Source organism: Prinia subflava, chromosome 2, assembly GCF_021018805.1.
Source record: "Prinia subflava isolate CZ2003 ecotype Zambia chromosome 2, Cam_Psub_1.2, whole genome shotgun sequence".
NCBI classification, from domain to species: domain Eukaryota; kingdom Metazoa; phylum Chordata; class Aves; order Passeriformes; family Cisticolidae; genus Prinia; species Prinia subflava.
The window spans coordinates 48,799,376-48,818,539 of NC_086248.1; the positions used below are offsets into that span (position 1 = coordinate 48,799,376).

At 40.5% G+C, this 19,164-nt stretch overlaps 1 protein-coding gene across 1 annotated transcript in view; it reads left to right on the forward strand.

Annotated features, from left to right (window-relative positions):
* The first annotated feature begins 16,052 nt into the window (after positions 1-16,052).
* Positions 16,053-19,164, forward strand: part of RFX6 (regulatory factor X6) — a 32,663-nt gene continuing 29,551 nt past the window's right edge. Inside the window, exons 1-3 of the mRNA XM_063391854.1 lie at positions 16,053-16,221; positions 16,403-16,559; positions 18,070-18,193. Coding sequence (XP_063247924.1) covers positions 16,053-16,221; positions 16,403-16,559; positions 18,070-18,193 — 450 coding nt within the window. The remainder of the gene's footprint in view (positions 16,222-16,402; positions 16,560-18,069; positions 18,194-19,164) is intronic.

The window sequence follows — 19,164 nt, forward strand, 5'->3', positions numbered from 1 at the left end:
GACAGCCTTTCCTTTGGTGTATCTGACCACATGTATTTATGGGCAGATGTTGATACCAGTTTATTCTGCTTCTGCACTGACTCGCAAAAATTCCAGCTATATTAAAGGTTTTCCTCTTGACTTATAGCAGCATTAATTGGTGCTGGCACTGAGTTATGAGACATTCACCTGCAAATATCCATGTACAGGTTCCTTACCAGCCATATAATGTAACCTAAAGCCTGGTTCCACATACTCTAGTGTCTTCTTTACCTTGCATGAGATTCTGTATATAAAACTTGCGTATACTTAGATGTAGTTAAAGCATAAGACTGGTGCTAGCCATTTCCTTAAGCAAGTCACAAGAAATATTAGTATAAAATGTACCTTTTAAAGGCTTAAAACTAAGTGCTGTAAAAAGGACTCAATGGAGTACAGTACTAATAATTTTAAACTTCAAATTTTTTATGGTTTTTGATTAGAAGCAGAACTTTGCTCTGGTCTCTAAAAACCCGTTAATTTCTATAGAAGTGGATTTTACCTACAAATAAAAAATCCTTACTTGATCACTTTGGAAAGTGGAAGTTGACAAAATAAACATCACATATAATTGGTGCATAATTTCATGTTATTTATAAAAACACCGTAAAAAGAGGTGTTTTCAAGTCAGCCACACAGATTTTATGTCACAGTATTGTTTTCTAAAGAAAGAGGGTTTATTTTTTAATTTGTTTTGAACACTTGTATCTCATAATTACTACTAGTGATGAGAAATATGTAATGGTCTTACTGAGATACCTCAGCCTAATCTAGTACTGCAGAATTGACGTGAACCTTTTGCAAGTAACCTTTTTCCTCAGCACTTAGATGCAGTAGAAATAATTGTATAGTACAAAGTGTTCCTTGTTTCAAATGCAGTGACATATCATGGACACAGCACTAGACTTTCACAGTCATCAGCACAGGAGTATTTCCTGGCAGGTAGATTCAAGAATAAGAGTTGGGAAAATTTTGTGAAGTACCATCATCTCTGGAAAGCTACCTCTAATGGACAGTGCAGAGGGTAAACAGGACATAATAATCCCAAAGCTACTCTGAGAGCCATAGGTGAATTCCAACAGGCTTTAGAGGATCTTGTGAGAGACAAAGAGGTCCTGTCATCATCTATGTGTACCCCAAAGTTACCTGTTGCCATGACAAAATTGTTACTTCTTCCACTTGGACTTTGAGAAGGACCAGAATTGGTGGGTTTGGAGGATGGCCCTGTCAAGCCTTCAGCACTAATCCTTTAGGTGACCTCCTGTAAATTTATGCCTGGTAAAGTTTTAGCAAAGTGCTGAAAGGACCCACAATTAAAAATGTACAAGAGAAGCTGGGTATGACTTGAGTGTGAGACCAACAGAGCGTACCCTCACAGCAGTGGACACCTGGAAATGGACCACCTGCTCCTCCTGTCTTTGCAGCCTCTAGACCTGGACAGGTCTTTTCTGCTTTTGTGCAGAAGAAAGTTTTGCAACTCTCAGTTGCTTTGTCCAGCAAAGAGAGACTACACTGTACATGAAACTGCCAACCAACATTTTGGCTGAACTTCTTCGTCCTAGCTGTTGTTTCTCATGGAGATGATTATGGCTTAGATTCCAACTGGAATATCTTTTCTCTGAAGCCCATCCAGTCTGGTACTCTTAAAGGAAAAAGACATTTTTCATGACTTTCTATTTCAAACTGGTTTTAATTTTGCTGTTTCCAAACATACAACAGATAGCAAAATCCTCTGCCAGGCATGCACAATACCTAAGGGAAGAAAGAAAAAATTTGGATATTCTCACTGTTATCCAAAGAGTAGGGTAGGCCCCCCTCACTCAAACAGGACTTACACTGATACAATGGCAATTGTCCTTTTTGAAGAAGCCAGCAGCATTCAAATAAAATCCCATCATTTACATTAGAGAAGATTAAATGTTGGTTAGGATTGCCAGCTTTCTTGAGCAATTGAACCGTAGTGTTTAAGACAGTGATTTTGATTTGCTAAATTTCTTTTAAGGAAGTTTAAATATTGGGATAAAAAAACCCAAAACAAAATGAGGAGGTTTAATTGATTAAATTTCAAGTACCTTTCAAAAAATTCTTCTATTTATTGCAACCTACATATATTTATATTAAATATGAAAATTAAAGAATAGGAAGACAGATACCCATTATTTTGATTTGTGGTCTGTTATAAAAAACAAACAAAGATAAAAAATTAAAAATAAACCAGCAGTGAAATGGAATTTGGATGGAAGCCAACAGCTCACATTAATTCCTCAGAAACAAACTAACTCAATTTTCAAGTTCATTGAGTTTGTCCTCTAGAGGGTGTCAGCTGAGCTGCACGGTGGGAAGGACAAATCCTGTTTTTCTTTATCAGGTCACAATGTTGTAACGTGTCTCCTGATATTCCTTGAAAGTTGAATTTCCCCTGATGCAAATGGAGTACTTCTGGTGGAAAAGGAAGACGCTGGAGCATGGCAGAGCCTTCAACCTCCTCTGTGGACTGTCAGGGACATCCTGGGGAGTCTCACAGCAATTTCTTTTAGAGAAAGTGTTTTAGTCAATAGTCCATGCTGTACATATTCAGTACACATCTGCTGTTTATGCTAGAAAAAGGATTTAAGAAATTAAAACAGAGTTGTGAAAGGATCAACATTTGAACTAATGCCTACATTTTTTTTAATTTCAGATCAGATATGTTTGTTTCACTTAGCTTTTCTCTGATATTTTAATAAAATTAGGTAAAATTTCAAGTCAAACACAATTTTAACGTGAAAAAAATCAAGGGGATTTTAATTTTCTGATGTTGACAAGAAATATTTTTAGCCATTCCAAACTTGAATTTACTTGTAAAGTACCTGGTTGTTTTATTTAAATAATCCAGCAAGCCTAATCCTATCGCACCCAGCCAACATAGTCAGCTACATAGTAGGTTGGATGCAGGACAATTTTTCTTAAAAGCCAGCATGGTGGGCTTGAACCAACTTATTGAGATGACATTTTCAGAATTTTTCACCAGGTTTTATTTCTCTCCTTTGTTCGATCTCCTCCTCTTCTAATTGAAAAACAAGAGAGTAAAAATGTCATTCATCTGTTGATGCATGACCAAATGCAAATATTTGGTGTCAGCCTGTAGTGAAAGGGTCACCCAGAGGGAAAGGAAACCTCTAACTTAGGAATTTGGGCTTTCTTCTGAGAGGCTGGAGGCCAGGGATCCTTCTGCCAGTGACTTCTCTCAGTCCTAGAGTGAGATCTTTGCTACATAAAAGAAGGGGACTCAAACCTTCCTTCTTCCAGTGTCCCATACTTACTGGAATGTCATTGACAATTTGTTTGAGAAACCCTTCTTGCCTGAGCAGTAAGAACCCTCCTAAGAGACTCAGCATATTCAGAAATTCCTGGAGCTGTATTGCCTTGTATCTCTGGCATGTTTTGGAAAAGCCTATCAGCAAGAAAGTTGAGCTGGAGATCACCTCAGACAAAAAGGCCAATGGCAAGCATGTATGAAGTTCATGCCAAACAACTCTCAGTATTATTAATAAGGAACATAGTTCAAAATAAAAGTATGGTTATAAGAATTTAAAAATATAAGTGGTTACTTTTTAGACATCTCCAAGGGTATTGATTGTGGAGGATCTGAGAGTGTTAGTTTTGAATACAGGCTGTTAAAGGGACAGATAACACATAAACTGAGATAGCCATCTTGGTGACCTTGTGCTTATTCTCATTAAATCACTTTTGCAAATAGCACTTAGTGAATTTTTTAACTCTTGCAGTGTTTATCCCACGTAAGTTCCTTTAAAACTATTATCATTTTTCTTCAGTCATTCTGGAGATAAAACAGAACTGCTAATAATAATAATAAAAAAATAATAACTGCTAATAATCAGTAATTTGAATAAGAGAAATAAATATAGGTTTTGGAAGCAAGAACAGAAAGTCAGGTGGACCCTAATTTAAAGGGAATGCCTTAATTAGTAAAATGTATTGTGAAAATACTGACCCAAATGTTCAAGTCTATTCAAATATCAGCATAAGAAGAGAGGATTCATTTGCTTTCCTCCCTCAGCACACTTTAACAAGAACCTATTTGGAAAACATGGATTTAAAACTCTTCAGATAGAGATGAAAATCAAGTCCATGTCTCCCAAATGTGCTGGTTGACAGGACCTGGAATGGCAGGAAAAGAGCAGGTCTTCCCTTTCCAATTTCATAAACCTTTATCTTGTTATGGTCTTGAAACCACACATCTGAGCATGTACAAGGCCTTTCCCTGAATACTCTGTTATCTGACACAGAGAAAGACACTTTAGGATTGGACTGGAGAATATTCAAATTTCCCTTCCGACATCATCTATTGTGTAGTTCTGTGATAATGCCACACTCAATAGTGTCTGGAAATAAGTGTCCATAGATGTCACTCTGTGGAAGATGCAAATGGCTCCTCTCAGGACAAGCTGCTGTAGGCAGTCCTGAGCTCAGCTAGCAAGTCTTGGGGAACTGTGTTTCTGAGAACCTCAATCTCCTTATGTTTGCACAGGAGACAAGCTGTTAGGAGCTCCTTACCTAGCTCTGTAGGCAAGGAACAAGATTCCTGAAGGTAGATAGGCTTTATGCCTTAGCCAGCTCAGTCCAGGTTTGATGCTTATTGATTCAAGGTTGTCATTGTCACCCTTATTCTGTGCTTTTTAATTTACTTTGGTTAAGATCTTTTGAGATCTTAAAAGATTTCAGTTCACCTTACAAATTTAACTGATTGTGTTATAAAAGTAAACATAACACCTGCAAAGAGAGTACAGGCAGAACAGGTGACACTCATAAAAATTCCTTTCAGATAAGGAAAAGAAACCAAAATAGCAAATCCATGAGTAACTCTGGAGGCTGACTTCAACCTTCAGATTGAAAGACTGAGGATAAAAAGTTTTACACATTAAAACCATTGGGAATGTTTACTACTAAAAAGTTCACTGTTAGAATATTGTAGAGTAACATAACATTCTACACACTTCCTATAGAATACTGTGCACTATTGTTTAAGGACAGCTTACATATACAAAAAATACTGCATTACTGACTTGTAGTAACAAGAAAATAGGAAAGAGAATTTTGTTGTAAGTCATTTCTGTTCCCTGACAAGAAATTGTGTTCAAAGAAATACCTCCAGGATGGATAAACCCATTAATCTGCAGTTACTCTCACAAACATTCAGCTTATACACATCTTTTAGAAATACAATATGAAATGGCTACCACCACATAAAGGAATTTGATCTTAAGTTTGATATGAAATCTTTTTGCAATCACCCAACCCTTAAAGCTGAGGGTGATAGAACAACTATCATGACCTCCATTATTGGAAGAAAAAAGTTATATCAGCAGCTATCCAAAAGACAGAAATAATTTACTGGGATCAACCAAGGACTGAGCAAAAAATACATTAGCTATGTGAATTTTTCTTTTACTTGTTGCCAGAGATTTGTAGTTATTTTCTCCAGTAGATTTTCAGGCATTCAATTTTTTGCAATTTTCAGGGACTTACATTATGACCTGCATAGATGGAAAGGTTATTGCCACACTGCCCGACAGAAATGTCATGATTTCATAGAAAAGCAAGGAGGTTCTATCTGAAAAAGGAAAAAAAATATAGTATTTTCCTAGAGGGATACTTAAATATTTCTATATTTAAAAGATAGAAATATGTACCAGCCCTTTCTGTTAGATGGGGCTACTCCAAAGTCTGAAAGAATAAAACCTTGTACTACTAAGTATATAAGTATATAAGTATATATACTAAGTATATACTTTTATACTAAGTATAAAATCCTTCTTCTAAGGATTCATCTTCTTTCAACAGAAAAAGGGGGTTCTATTTTTTATAAGTAATCTAGAGGGGCAGCAATAAAAAAGAACAAGTTTGAGGTCAATTCATAGAGTGTTTTCCATCTGTTGTTTTGGGGGTGTTTTTTGTTTGTTGGTTTGGTTTTAAATTAGAATAGCTTCTTTCTTTACACACAATTCCTTTATGCAAATTTCCATCACCCACTGGGGGAGCTCTGTTTTAATGTCACTCCTGGTGATAAGAAAAATCATATTTGTGTGGCATCTAATATCCAAATTGCTAAAATCTTTACCTCTAATACATTGAAATGCAGATACTGCTTCTTCTAAATGTGTAGAACAAATACACTCATGTGGATGCAGAATTCTTTGACATTCATTTGTCTAAGCAGTTGAAAAAGGGCATCAGATTCTTAAGACGTAGAATGGTTTAAGCTGAGAGGGACCATTAAAGATGGTCCTTTAGAATCATCTAATTCCAAACCTCCTGTAATGGGCAGGGGCACTTTGCACTAGATCAGATTGCTGAAAGCCCCATCCAACCTGGCATTGAACAGCTATGGGGCATCCACAACCTCCCTGGACAACCTGCTCCAGTGCCTCACCACCCTCATCGTAAAAATGTCTTCCTTGTATACAATGTAAATCCACCCTCTCTCACTTTAAAGTCATTGCCTCTTGTCCTGTCACTACAGGACTTGCTTAAAAGTCTTTTTTCATCTTTCTGGTAAGCCACTTTTATGTACTGAAAGACTGTAGATATTTTCTTGTTGTTCCTGAGACAATGTCTTGGTTAAAAAAGGTAATGTCATTATTTTCACATGAATGCATTCACAAATCATCAACAAAGCACAATCAAAACCTGATGATGATAATAATGATGATGATGATGATGGTAGTTCCCATTAGAGTCTGTGAATATATCTGTAGGTTAATGAAAGGTGATTCATAATATCATGATTACAAGAAGTGAGGCAAAAAAAGGTCTCTGCACAGGTGCCAATCTAGTCCTATCTCATTAATGAGAAATTAGGAAACAGAAAGCTAAATTATTTTCTTCATTACACCGGAGTAATTTACAGCCTAATTCTGCAGATATGTTTAGGCTACACTCATCAGTACCCCCCCAGGACTGAAACATGACAGATCTCCAGATAAGGTGTGAGACTATCATGTTTAGAAATGCCCTAATATGCCTTGCAATTCAAAGCACAGCAGGATCTATTAAGTATCAAGATCTTTGAAGACAGAAGCTTTAATATGTGGCAATGTAGCATATGCATTGTATTATTAGGAAATAAATGTTAATGGAAACATGAAACAAAATAAATGGGAAGTGAATTTTAGGGTCAGAATAGTTTAATCTTGTAATCCCAACACAAATATTTTGAAAAACCCCCATAGTCACCAGAGTTTCTCATCAGGAATTTAATTCCTATGAAAGCTTTCTCTTTCTCCAAAGGTCTAGCCCTTATTCATGTTATTTGCGATTCGTAAACTGAGCATTTCCAAGTGCTTTGTTTTAAATGAAGTGTTGCAGTAATATTTGATTGGAATTTAGATAAATGTGCAGATATATCCAGGCATATTTTCTGCAAGCTTATATGTAAATATATGAAAAATTAAAAATGTAGCTAGATAAAGACCAAGGGCTGGTCTCTGTTGCTATATGTTATCATTCTTCACCCTAAAATAGAATGTATTATGAGATCTACAAAGTTTCTCTGTGGAATTCCCCTGGCTGTTGAAATAATGTGATGTGGTTTAGTGGCTATGGTAGTATTCAGTCAAAGGTTGGACTTGATAATCTTGGAGGTCTTTTTCAACCTTAGTGGTTCTATAATTCTATGAAAATAGTCCAGACAAGGACTGGTGAAGGGTAAATCCAATATGCTAAACTCATGGAATAAACATGTCTCTTGGAGCACCTTTTACTACCATCATAGTAACCAAGGCATCACTGCAGGATGCCCTTAAATGGAGTTAGTTCAGATTGCTGCGGGATGTACTGCTAAATCCTGCACAAATGTTCTCTGCCCTTAATCACAGAATCCATCTGTTGATAAGAGACACAGCAAAGACCTTTCTGGTGTTTTCAAAACATGTAGAGGTGGAACAGGTGGCGTTGAAGGTGTTCTGGGTGAAAGAAAGGACTAGCTCATGCTGGCTGGAGCTGAGGAAATAGCCTCGTTCAGGTTGGTGTTAAACAGAGCAGGAAACAGGCAAGGTGGCTTGTTTTATGTCAGTGATTTGGGAAGCACCCTGACCACTGGGAACTGGGCTGTTACTGACCACATCCCTTTATCAAGGGGGATATCAGCTTAGATCCTTAGATCTTATCAGCTTAGATCGTCTGCATTATGCATAGTTTCATACTGTGCCCTCCCCAGGACATGCCTGGCTTTCTGTCTGTTGCCTTCAGGTAGAAGGCTGGCGACCTGGTCTCAAAGGACGGCACGGTGGCTGAGCCTCGCCCCAGCCCCTCGGGCCATAGACAGACGCTGACACCAATATGGTGGATGGTCAAAATGGCGATTTATTAGCTTGTATCTTGGGGTTAAATACTCGAAGGGGTTTCGCTACGTCACAAAGGGACGGTGGGTCTTAGTAGTTAGTAGGGAATGGAAATCTACTGAGGTTAGAGGGAGTTGCATACCTCAGAGGGACTTTTTTCGCTTATCTCTATGGATGAGGGGGAGGAAGAGTCCCAGCTGCCTTTCCGTTACATTCTAAAATCTTCTGCAGCGCCTGTCCTTGCCTACCACACTGTCCACTATCCCAGCTACCTCAAGGATCTTGTCCTCGGCCAGGATTTATGCTCAGAAGTGCTGAAAACAGTATGACCACTTTGTGCTTGAAGTTAGATCTTTAACAGTAAGCAACATAACTCCTCTTATGCATATATTTGAGTTCATTTTCCCCCAGAACAGATTCCAGAATCTGCTACCAGCAGGAAGTCATGATTTTTCTTAGGGCACAATACTTCTGTGACTGTGTGCATGTGAAAAAGTGAACTTGTATAGAATGTTTGCTTAGCAAATAAGGACCTAATCAAGAGCCCATTGAAGTCAGCGGGAAGGATACTATTGCCTCTGGATCAGGCATTGAATTGCTCTTACATTGTCATTGAATATAATGTATATATTAAATGCTTTTAAAAATATTGTCCAAATATATAATGAAGTAAAACCCCCATTTTTTTCTTCTGTCCCAAAATTTTAAAGTATTTGGCTGTAACATCTTCATTACTGGGAAACATAATTTCATCAGTGAAAAATGGGACAGTAAAAGCAAACATTTGGTTTCTGACCTTAGAAAACACTTGCCTGAAGTAAGTCAGAGGCTAGCAGTGCCTGAATGTCTCTCCATCCAGGAAACAGCCTCACCCCCTCATCATTCAAAGCCTCACTCCCGCATCTCCAAACAGACCATATGATAGAAACGGGAATATGCAAAGGGGCAAGCAATATGCAAAGGGGCAAGCAGTGGTCTTGTTTCTAGATTAACTGAGGGCCTGAGGTGAAGGCACTGTTTGTCCCTGTGGCTTTGTGTAGTTGGCTAATTGATCTCAAAAAAAAAAAAAAAAAAAAAAAAAAAAAAAAAAAAAAAAAAAAATCTGGAGTGAAAACCAGAATTATTTAGAGTAACAGAACACTAAATGCAGATACAGGACACTTGGTAGATTCCTAGTGCAGCACACCTCTGTTCATGCCCAGCTGGAAGAATATTGGTAATATTACTTAAAAACAGGGAAGGGAAGGGAAGGGAAGGGAAGGGAAGGGAAGGGAAGGGAAGGGAAGGGAAGGGAAGGGAAGGGAAGGGAAGGGAAGGGAAGGGAAGGGAAGGGAAGGGAAGGGAAGGGAAGGGAAGGGAAGGGAAGGGAAGGGAAGGGAAGGGAAGGGAAGGGAAGGGAAGGGAAGGGAAGGGAAGGGAAGGGAAGGGAAGGGAAGGGAAGGGAAGGGAAGGGAAGGGAAGGGAAGGGAAGGGAAGGGAAGGGAAGGGAAGGGAAGGGAAGGGAAGGGAAGGGAAGGGAAGGGAAGGGAAGGGAAGGGAAGGGAAGGGAGGGGAGGGGAGGGGAGGGGAGGGGAGGGGAGGGGAGGGGAGGGAAAATGAAGAGGTTTCTTCTATATGATGGAATTGTAAAGTTGCGCAGTAACTGCGTGAGATTATTTGTTCAAAGGCAGCTGCATTAATCTAAAAAGCATATTTTGCACTTCAGCCATGAATAGGTCTGTGGTTCCGTGGGTAGTTCAGCAGATTTTATTGCTGCAAAAGTGAGGAAATCTTTTTCCTCTTCATTCTTATATATCCTCTCCTTCCTCTATCCTGACCATCCTCCTTCCCTTTCCCCCAGTCCCAGTGGTACCATCCCACCCACATTCTGGCTCTGATCACACTTCTGGGCTGATTTAACTATTTGAAATATCAGAAAGTTTTCTTGAGAAAGTTTTCAAGAGAAAACAACCATTGTTCTCTCTTGGCATTGTTTTCTGTTACCTCAGTAATTAAACTGACACAGAAGTGTCTACAAGTGCTGAATGTTAGAAGAGGAAGTTTGTGGCTAGGAAGAGGGTGGGCAGAGAGACACAGAGGGGAAAAAACCTTGTTCTGAGAAGTGATGAGCTGTCTGTGAATGCAGCAGTTTAGCGAGCTGCACCTAGTTAGTGGTGGAACCTTCAGGACTCAGCTTTGCATAGAGAGAATAGTCCCTTGACTTTAGTGGTTTGCTTATGTTAACACCTATTTAGAAGTTGTTTGCAGATAGGCTAGTTATACAAGAAGTGCTGCTAATACAGCTGTTTGGAGTATCTGCAGAAACTCTCAAAATCACTTCTTTAAGGGTGAACATATCCTCTAACCTCAGTTCTATTCTTGGATCATTCTAGAGGAACACAAGATGTTTGAATAGCTGCCGAGCGAAAAACTCTGCTGGCCTCCTTTTTTTTTTCCTGAATGTGCTCACCAAAGCACAGTGCAAATACATGAATGGTAAAGTGGCTGTTCAGTCTGTAAGCTTGTAGGAGCATGTACTTATATAAACACAAACATTTTCTCCCAATTTGGCACAGGAAAAAAGAATACATACTGAAAAATGGCATTTCAAAATCAAGATAAGTAACCTGAGACAACTGTTTAACATTAATTAGAGACAAGAAGAGAGAGGTAAGCATTGAGATTTTTTGTTTACATGTAGCTACATAAGGTTGGAACTATACAGTTTACCTTGACTACCTACAGAGCATAGAGTCTCCCTGGGTTTGTAGAGGATAGAGACATATGAACTGTGAAGGGGTTACTGTAATATATAGTTTACTTATTTTGAAGTTTGTTCCTTGGAAAGAAAAATATAAGGGCCCACTTCTATACAAAACAGAATGAGTTTTCATTTAAAGATCATAGGAACGGGCAGTGAGTAAAATACCCAAACGTAAAGAGACAGGTCTGGCTTTATCAGCTGGAGACAGAGCAGGAAATACATTATTAAACATCACCATCTACTGGATGCCAGCAATTGTTCCTTATAAGGGAAACCACAAGCTTCTGTGCTTGAATTAACTCGTCAGACAAGCCCATGCTTTCATAGATCTGGCCCTGCTTGTAAAGTTATTGGTAGGCAAGGTTTGTGGATCTTTTCCATACCAAGCTGGGAAAAGATTTTCAGTGTTCTGAAGACTCAGAAAGTTCAGGGTGATAGAATAAAAGCTATGAAATTGCTAATAAGGCAGAATGAGAACCTACAAAAAGAAGGTGGGAATAGTTAGGCATGGGGCAATAGCATCCTTTGGGTAATCAATTTATTTTCATGTGGTATTTTTGTGTAGATACACACACACACATGTGTACCCAGGTGTGTGGAGGTGAATGGTTCTTCTCTTGGGTAGTTTGTGCTGATTGCAGTTCCATAGTTTTGAACATTAACTTTTCACTCTGTTGGCTGCACAGATAAAGTTCAAGCATATTTGTGTGATTTTAAAGCATCAGGACTGGCAGTTCACAGAGCTTGCTGAGGTCAAAAGACAACGATATAGGTTGCCCTCCCCTGCTACAGCTGCTGAGCTGGACTAGCTGGGCAATGAAAGATCCTCCTTCCCTTTCCCCCTGAGAGCAGAAGTCCCCACATTGAAGGATGCCACTTCCCTCGCTTAGTGCCCTCCCTTCACTTTCACATCTTTCTCCACCTTCTTGTACCAGCACCAGAGAAGCCACAGCATTAAGTGGCAGCAGTGGGTGGTACAAGCATCCTCCTCCATGGCAGAAGAGAGATCCAAAGGAAAAGTGCTAAAATTTAAGGGCCCTCCTCTTTCTTTCCCTTTGCTTTCTCTAAGGTTTCACTTGGTTGCATGCACAAAACTGGTGACTCAAGACACCAGAAAGAAGCAAATTCTTTAGAGAAATTAGTTAGCAAAAATTGCTGACATATAAGAACCTTGAGAAGGGCTCAGAAAAAAACCTGCAAAGACAAAGAATTCCCCCTTATCACTGAGTGATGTACTCAAGCCATCATTACAGTTAATTTATCAAAAGGAATTATTCAATAATTATTGCAAACAATAAAGCTAAGATTTTGGAGGATGTTTCAATGCTTTGACCTTTTAATTAACAGAGATACGTATCTAAAGAAATTTTTGTGATAAAAAAATCTCTTTTTGGATATATGCTTCTAAAAGCTGTTGCCAGTGACAACGTCAAATGCAGGAGCTCTTTGCTTAGTGCACCAATTTTTAATTTTTTTTTTTTTAATTTTCAAGATCAAAATACTCTCAAAAAGTAAACACCTCTCAAAAAGAGATGTGGAAAGGACCAAAACAAATGGGAAAGCTATGTTGTTTGAATTGGTGGTGATTAAAACTGTTTCCCGCAATGAGTCACAGAAAATTAGAAATGGAGTTTCAGGAAGAGCTAAATGGATTCATGCTGTGTCAAAGCAGAGAGAATGACAAACACTGACAATAATGACAAATAAATTTATTATATCCTTGTAGAATACTGGTATGTACCATACTTAACTTTTATTGTACTATCAGCATATTTGGAAAGAAATAAGTGTTAGAGCCTACCAAATAGTCCTGACATCAACACCGTATCAAGATTTTTGTGTAGTTCATTTGTCTGGGGAGGATATGAGGTGAAACAGTTTCCAAGACTTAAGTAAACATCATGCAGGATTACACAGGAGCAGATCAATAACAAATTGTATTTCTATTGCTGCATTTATCTTCCAAACATTTTGCAGTTCAAAACAGAGAACTCCTCAGGCAGACTGTAGTTAATGGCAAGTCACACTGACATGAATGAAGTTGAAGAATGTTTTGTTTTAATGTGCTGTGTTGGTGAAAAGGAACACTGCAGCAAGATGAAATGGTGCAATACCTGAGTGCTGGTATAAAAGATATTTCACATATAAGTTATAGAAACAAATAATTCTGTTGCCTACAGAGCACATGTATCTGATTGTTTACTCCAAGCTATACAACAGACTGTTGAATTTTGGTGGGATTACATAATTGCAAAATTCACCTAGAAGCAAGCAAGGCTTCCTAGGCTCTCAGTATAGACCTAGAAGGGAAACAGACTTATGAGAAAATGATCTGTTTCACTGGGTAATGTGCCTGGTATGAATTACCTCTGGGAGACACCTTTTCTTCTCCACTGAATCTAAAGGGAGACAGAGGTGAACAGATTAAACTAAGAAAACTAACTCTGAGACAGAGTTAGGCAAGAGGTGTTGTATGGCTCAAGTACAAATTATAGAACCATAGATTAGTTTGGGTTGGAAGGGACCTTTGAAGCTCATGTAGTTCAATCCTCCAGCAATATGCATGGACATCTCCACCCACATCAGGTTGCTCAGAGCCCTATCCCATCCACCTTTACTTTGAATGTTTCCAGGGATGATGCATGCACCCACCTCGGCATTCGTCTCTGTGTGTATGCGTATATATATATCTGAATAAGTCACTGTGTGTGCACAATTTTTGAACAGGAAAATTCTAAAAAACTAAATATACATGGATATATGTTTTAACAGTTCTATTCCATAATTAGATTTTATTCAGTAATAAGCAATATGGTTAGGACCATGATTCTCAACAGACACACCTCAGAGTGATATTGAAAATTTCTAGGCACAAGCAATGCTGTAATGTCCTTGGTACTTGTGGTTTCAGCTAGCCCAATTCTATCCCTGCCCCATCCTTTCTGTCTCCCAAAGACTGAAATCAAACATTTGGGTGGACCATTGACTCCAGCAAGAGGGAGCTTAAACGTGAGGAAGGAGCTGCCTGCCATAGCTTTTTGTGTCTCTCCTTTGCTTCAGCAGGATTACAAATGGTTGCTACAGGGTGGAAACTAGCTGGTCCCTAGGCTGGACCCCTTACTCATTTAATCCCTGTGTTGGACAGGATGCATTAGTGTCACTGAGAATATCCTGGCACCATAAGAATCCTGCCCTTTACGAATAAATTGCTACCTTTAGCTTCATAATACCAAAACATCCATATCCAATGTCACATTTGGTTTTGATCACCAAAGATTCAACACAACAATAAGCAGCGGAGAGGTTTTATTATACCATGGAAATACTGGTCATGGTGCACCAAATTGTGAAGTGCTCAAGCCAGCCAAAAATCAGAGGGTCAAACAAGATTTTAGTACAACCTAAAACAAAGCCAGATGCTGAACTGTCCCAGTGAGTTACAGTACACAGGCACGTGTGGTCAAAGCCATGTATAGCATCACTTATGGAAGTAAGAAGGGAACATGGAAACAGTGAAGAAATGTTGAATGGAGTAACCAGTAACAAAAGAAATATATTTTACAGAGTGGAGGGAAGAGGTGTAAGCAGAACAGCAGAAAGATTGAGCTAAATGCCATTTTTGACTCTGGGACCTCTCACAGGTCTGCCTCGGGTCTGCAGTCAACCATTTATTCTTATAAATAAACCATTTATTCTTATAGGTTTTGGGCCTTCCAGCAGATATGGGCACACCTAGGGTTTTGTTAAATATGGATTTGATAGATGATAGCTGGTCTGACAATGCATCTGTGCAGGAGTGGAAGCGGTCATATTCTGCTTCTTTGAAGTGCTGGTGGGATCTACGACTTGAGGTGCAACAGAAGACTGGAAGAGAGTAGAAGGAAAACAGCTGCTCATGAGCTTTGTGTTTGTGACAGCCCAGCACTACCTGATGGCTCCAAGAATGCTTCACAATTCATCCAATATAACATTTCAGGACTGCTTGCTACCATAAGTCATACTGCAATTTCCCAGTCCTTATCTGGAACAGCACAACACCTAACAATTTGCTTTAATGAGAATTTATTAAAACAGTGGATGTTGCAGCGATCAGACTAAATATCCATCCTACTGACAATTTTGTTCTCTGGAAAAAGCAAGGACCACTTTCTGTGATTCTCTCCTGCCATCTCTCAGTCAGCATGCTGAAATGGAGCAAAGCAAACACACATCTGCCAGATGAATACACAAAATGAAGATGTTTTGTTCCATCACCCACAGAATTACACTGGGAATGAAAGAAGTACGGACAGTGACAGTGCTCAGCAGGGTCCCACGACCGGCCCTGCGGCTGTCAGGAGGCAGCTGCGAAGTCACCCGTAGCTCTCTGTCGGAACAAGGGGAGAACAAGGGGAGAACAAGGGGAGAACAAGGGGAGAACAAGGGGACCCTCCGCCGCCTTCTGCCCTGAAGGGACGAGGAGACCCTGCGGCCGCCCTTGCCGCGGCGGGCCAGGAGCTGCTCCCTGACACCAGCCGCAGCCTCCGCCGGCGGGAGTTAATCATTAAATCCCCGGCAGATCCGCTCCCGGCCGGCTCCCCCGAGCCTCCTCAGCCTCCAGCCGTGCCCTGTCCCCTTCTGGCCTGACCGAGCAGGGCGGCGGGACGGGAAGCGGAGGCAGGGCGCAGCCCCCTGGGCGGGCGGGCCGTCTGTCCGTCCGTCCCTGCCCGCAGGGGAGCCATGCAGGGTCCCTGGACGGCGCCGTAGGGCACACCTGTGTCCCGGCATCGCCTCTCCTCGCCTCACGGCGAGGCCCGGCAGAGCCCCGGCCCACGCCTCAGCCGGCGCCCCCCGCGCCCTCGGGCCGCCGCCGGCGCCGGGCCCGCCCCGTCCGCCCGCTGCCGTCCCCTCCCGCCGCCCATGGGCGCCGCCCGCGCCGCGCCGGGGCACAGCCGGCGCCGCTGAGGAGCATGGCCAAGGGAGCCGAGCAGGGGGACGCCTTCCTGCACCTGCCGGTCGCGCAAGCGGTGCCCGCCGAGGCGCAGGAGGAGCGCTACGCGGGGCTGCTGGGGCGAGGCTTGCTGCCCTGCGCCCGGGAGGCGCTGCCGGAGCCGCCGCTGCCCGCCGGCATCAAGGCAGGTAAAGGCGGGGAGCGGCAGCGCGCCCTGCTCGGGCCGCAGGGGTGCCCGGCCGGGACAGGCGGCGGGAGCCGCTGCTCGGGCTCCGGGGGGGACGCGGCTGGGCAGGGCGGGAGGGGCCGGCGTGTACGGGACGGTAACGATGCCCTCGGGGCTCTCTTCTTGTCCCCCGCGGCGCTCAGAAACACGCTTCGGCAGCGAAGCCCTCTCCTCGGAAGAAGAGGATGCGGATGCTGGCGACGGCGCGCTGACAGCCGCCGACCAGAGCTCGTCTTCGAAGAAGAGCATCACGCAGATCATGAAGGACAAGAAGAAGCAGACGCAGCTCACCCTGCAATGGTAGGGCTGCGGAGAGCCCCCGCTGCCCGCTCCGGGGGCTTCAGGACCGAACCGGCGTGTCCGACACACTCAAAGGGACTTTTAGCAGCGGAGCCGGCAAAGAGGCGACGTCTCACAGTCCTTTTAGAAAGAATTTGTCGTTTTGGGAGTGTTTCATTAGTTGTTTTTTGTTTTCCGTTTTTGTTTTGAGGGTCTCTTTTGGATGAGCCTCATCTACGAATAAGGACACCCATCCCCAAATTTCTGAGTTTTGAAATTATGAATTGTCACTTAACAGAAGTCTCAGTCAGATTCTCACACTATGTGGCTATCAATGAAATGTATCATCAAAATGTATAAATGAAACATTTAAGAACTGCATTTGTGAACGGCTACTTTAATTATCCTTTAAGGCTGTCAGTTAGATTTCCACTGTCTTATAATGCATTTCTTTTACATTATGTTCTACCACCCATTGAGGCCCCAACTTTGATATATTTTATCTAGGGAAAAAAAGTTAATCAAATAAGACGTCAGATTCTGCAGACATGAATTAATAAACGTTTATGTTAAAGTACTCTTGAAATTAAGGAGGAGTGCTGTTGAATTAAATGGGAACTTAATTATGAAATGCAGACTGTCAGTAGAGATACTTTATTCCTTCTAATTGAAAAATTAGACTAATCCAAATTATTCCGTTTCTTATTCTAGTTTACATTTGACTTCTGAGTGTAAATAGTTAAGGATTTAAGTCTGGCGAGTCAGTGCAAAATTATTCTATATGCAACACTCACTACACAGTATTTTCTTAAAAATTTGTGTAATTTGAGAAACAAATTTATTGCACATCACCCCAGGAGTAGTGAACAATGTAAAATGATAAAGAAAAAACCAACAGGACAGAAAAATACCCATCTGTTACCAAGGGTTCTCTTCAAGTGAGAACAGTCAGGTTTTTTCTTCAGTTTTAAAAATTTTACTTTAATGACAATCACTTAGCACTTGTATTCTGTAAACTGATTGGGAAGCTACATAGAAATTCACCTTAATCAAAAAACACTGTTCTTTTTTTTTTCACTGTGGTTTGAAGCATTTCCAAATCCAGTGTAAATTAAAAAGCAAAAGCAGGAAGAAAAGGGATTTTAGCTCAGGTATTGAGGATATAGTGGGACAGAAGATGCAAGTCCAGGTCCTTGCTCTTAAATCCTTTCAAAGGACTGGCTTAAACCTTGGTCTTTCATAGTTTAGTTAGAGCTCTTATTTTCAGACTAAGGCTGGCTCTTAGGTGATGATAATTTAGTTGTCTAAATAAAGCAAAAAAGTCCAGACATTGAAAAAGCACCAAGTGTGGAGTCTGTCTGTAGTGCCTGTCATGTTCAGGAGAAACTCATCTGCATGCTCTGATGGAATTCTTCAGTAAAATTAAAAAAAGAACAACCAAAACAAAAGAGAGCAATACTAAAAGCTGGAAAATGCAATAGGGAGAAATGGCATGTTGCTTTTTACTCTGGCAGTTTCTTTCTCTACACAGGCTGGAAGAAAACTATATTGTATGTGAAGGAGTTTGTTTACCAAGATGCATCCTTTATGCACATTATTTAGACTTCTGCAGAAAAGAGAAGCTGGAACCTGCCTGTGCTGCAACTTTTGGGAAGGTAATAAGTCAATGCTTTCATAATTTGTTAGATCAGTTGTTTGGGAGAATCACAGTTCAGTACACCTGTGTAAAAATTCTTCTGAAATTCATGTTTTCTACTACTAATGTACATGGAATCAGACTAACTATAACTGTCTCTTATGAAGGCATTTCTTAACATGCCCTTTGGGAGATGGAAGTTGAAATTCCCTTTGATTTGATTTTTTTTAAAAGGCATTCTCTTTGAGTGCTTCTTTTCTTTTCCTTTTTGTTCATGACATTAATAGGTTCTTTCCACAAAACCAGATTTGACATGGAAGACACTTATACTAAAGGCAGTGTCAAGTGAGATGTGACACAAGCAATACTGGAAGGGGTAAAGAAATTAATAACACAAAGAGCTCCCAAATGAAAAATTGTTGATTCATTCTCTTTTCTACCCTTCGCTGCCATTAATCCTGAAGTAATTTAATGAGAGATGTGACCTCTCCAAGTTAAATCCTGAGCATTTAGTGAAACAGGAAACCAAAAATGCTTCAAGGATCATCTTTTTATGCACTACTGATCTAGTAATGGTTTATGCATAGTAAAATGCATTAATTTAATTAAATAATAATAATGGATTTAAAACCTGGTTCATAAAATGTTTATTTCCTATTTTATTCCTCTTGAACTGGATATACTAAAAAGTAGATGTCTAATTTTCATACACAGTTCAATATAAACGAGAAAGACAAAAAGTTCCATTTAAAAGTTGTTTTGACAGTGATCTGTCTATTAGAGATATCTATTAGATCTACCTCTGTTACTGAATTAATTTTTCAGATCACACTTTCAAATAAAAAAATCAATTTCTTTCTAGTTGTTTGTCTTTGAAAACAGAATAGGTAGAGGGCAGAGTTCCCCTGATTTTGTTTAGATCTCTGAAGCAAAAGATAGAGTTGTACTTTAGGAACTTGAACATAAGGATTCTGGTGAAGAAAACTAGAT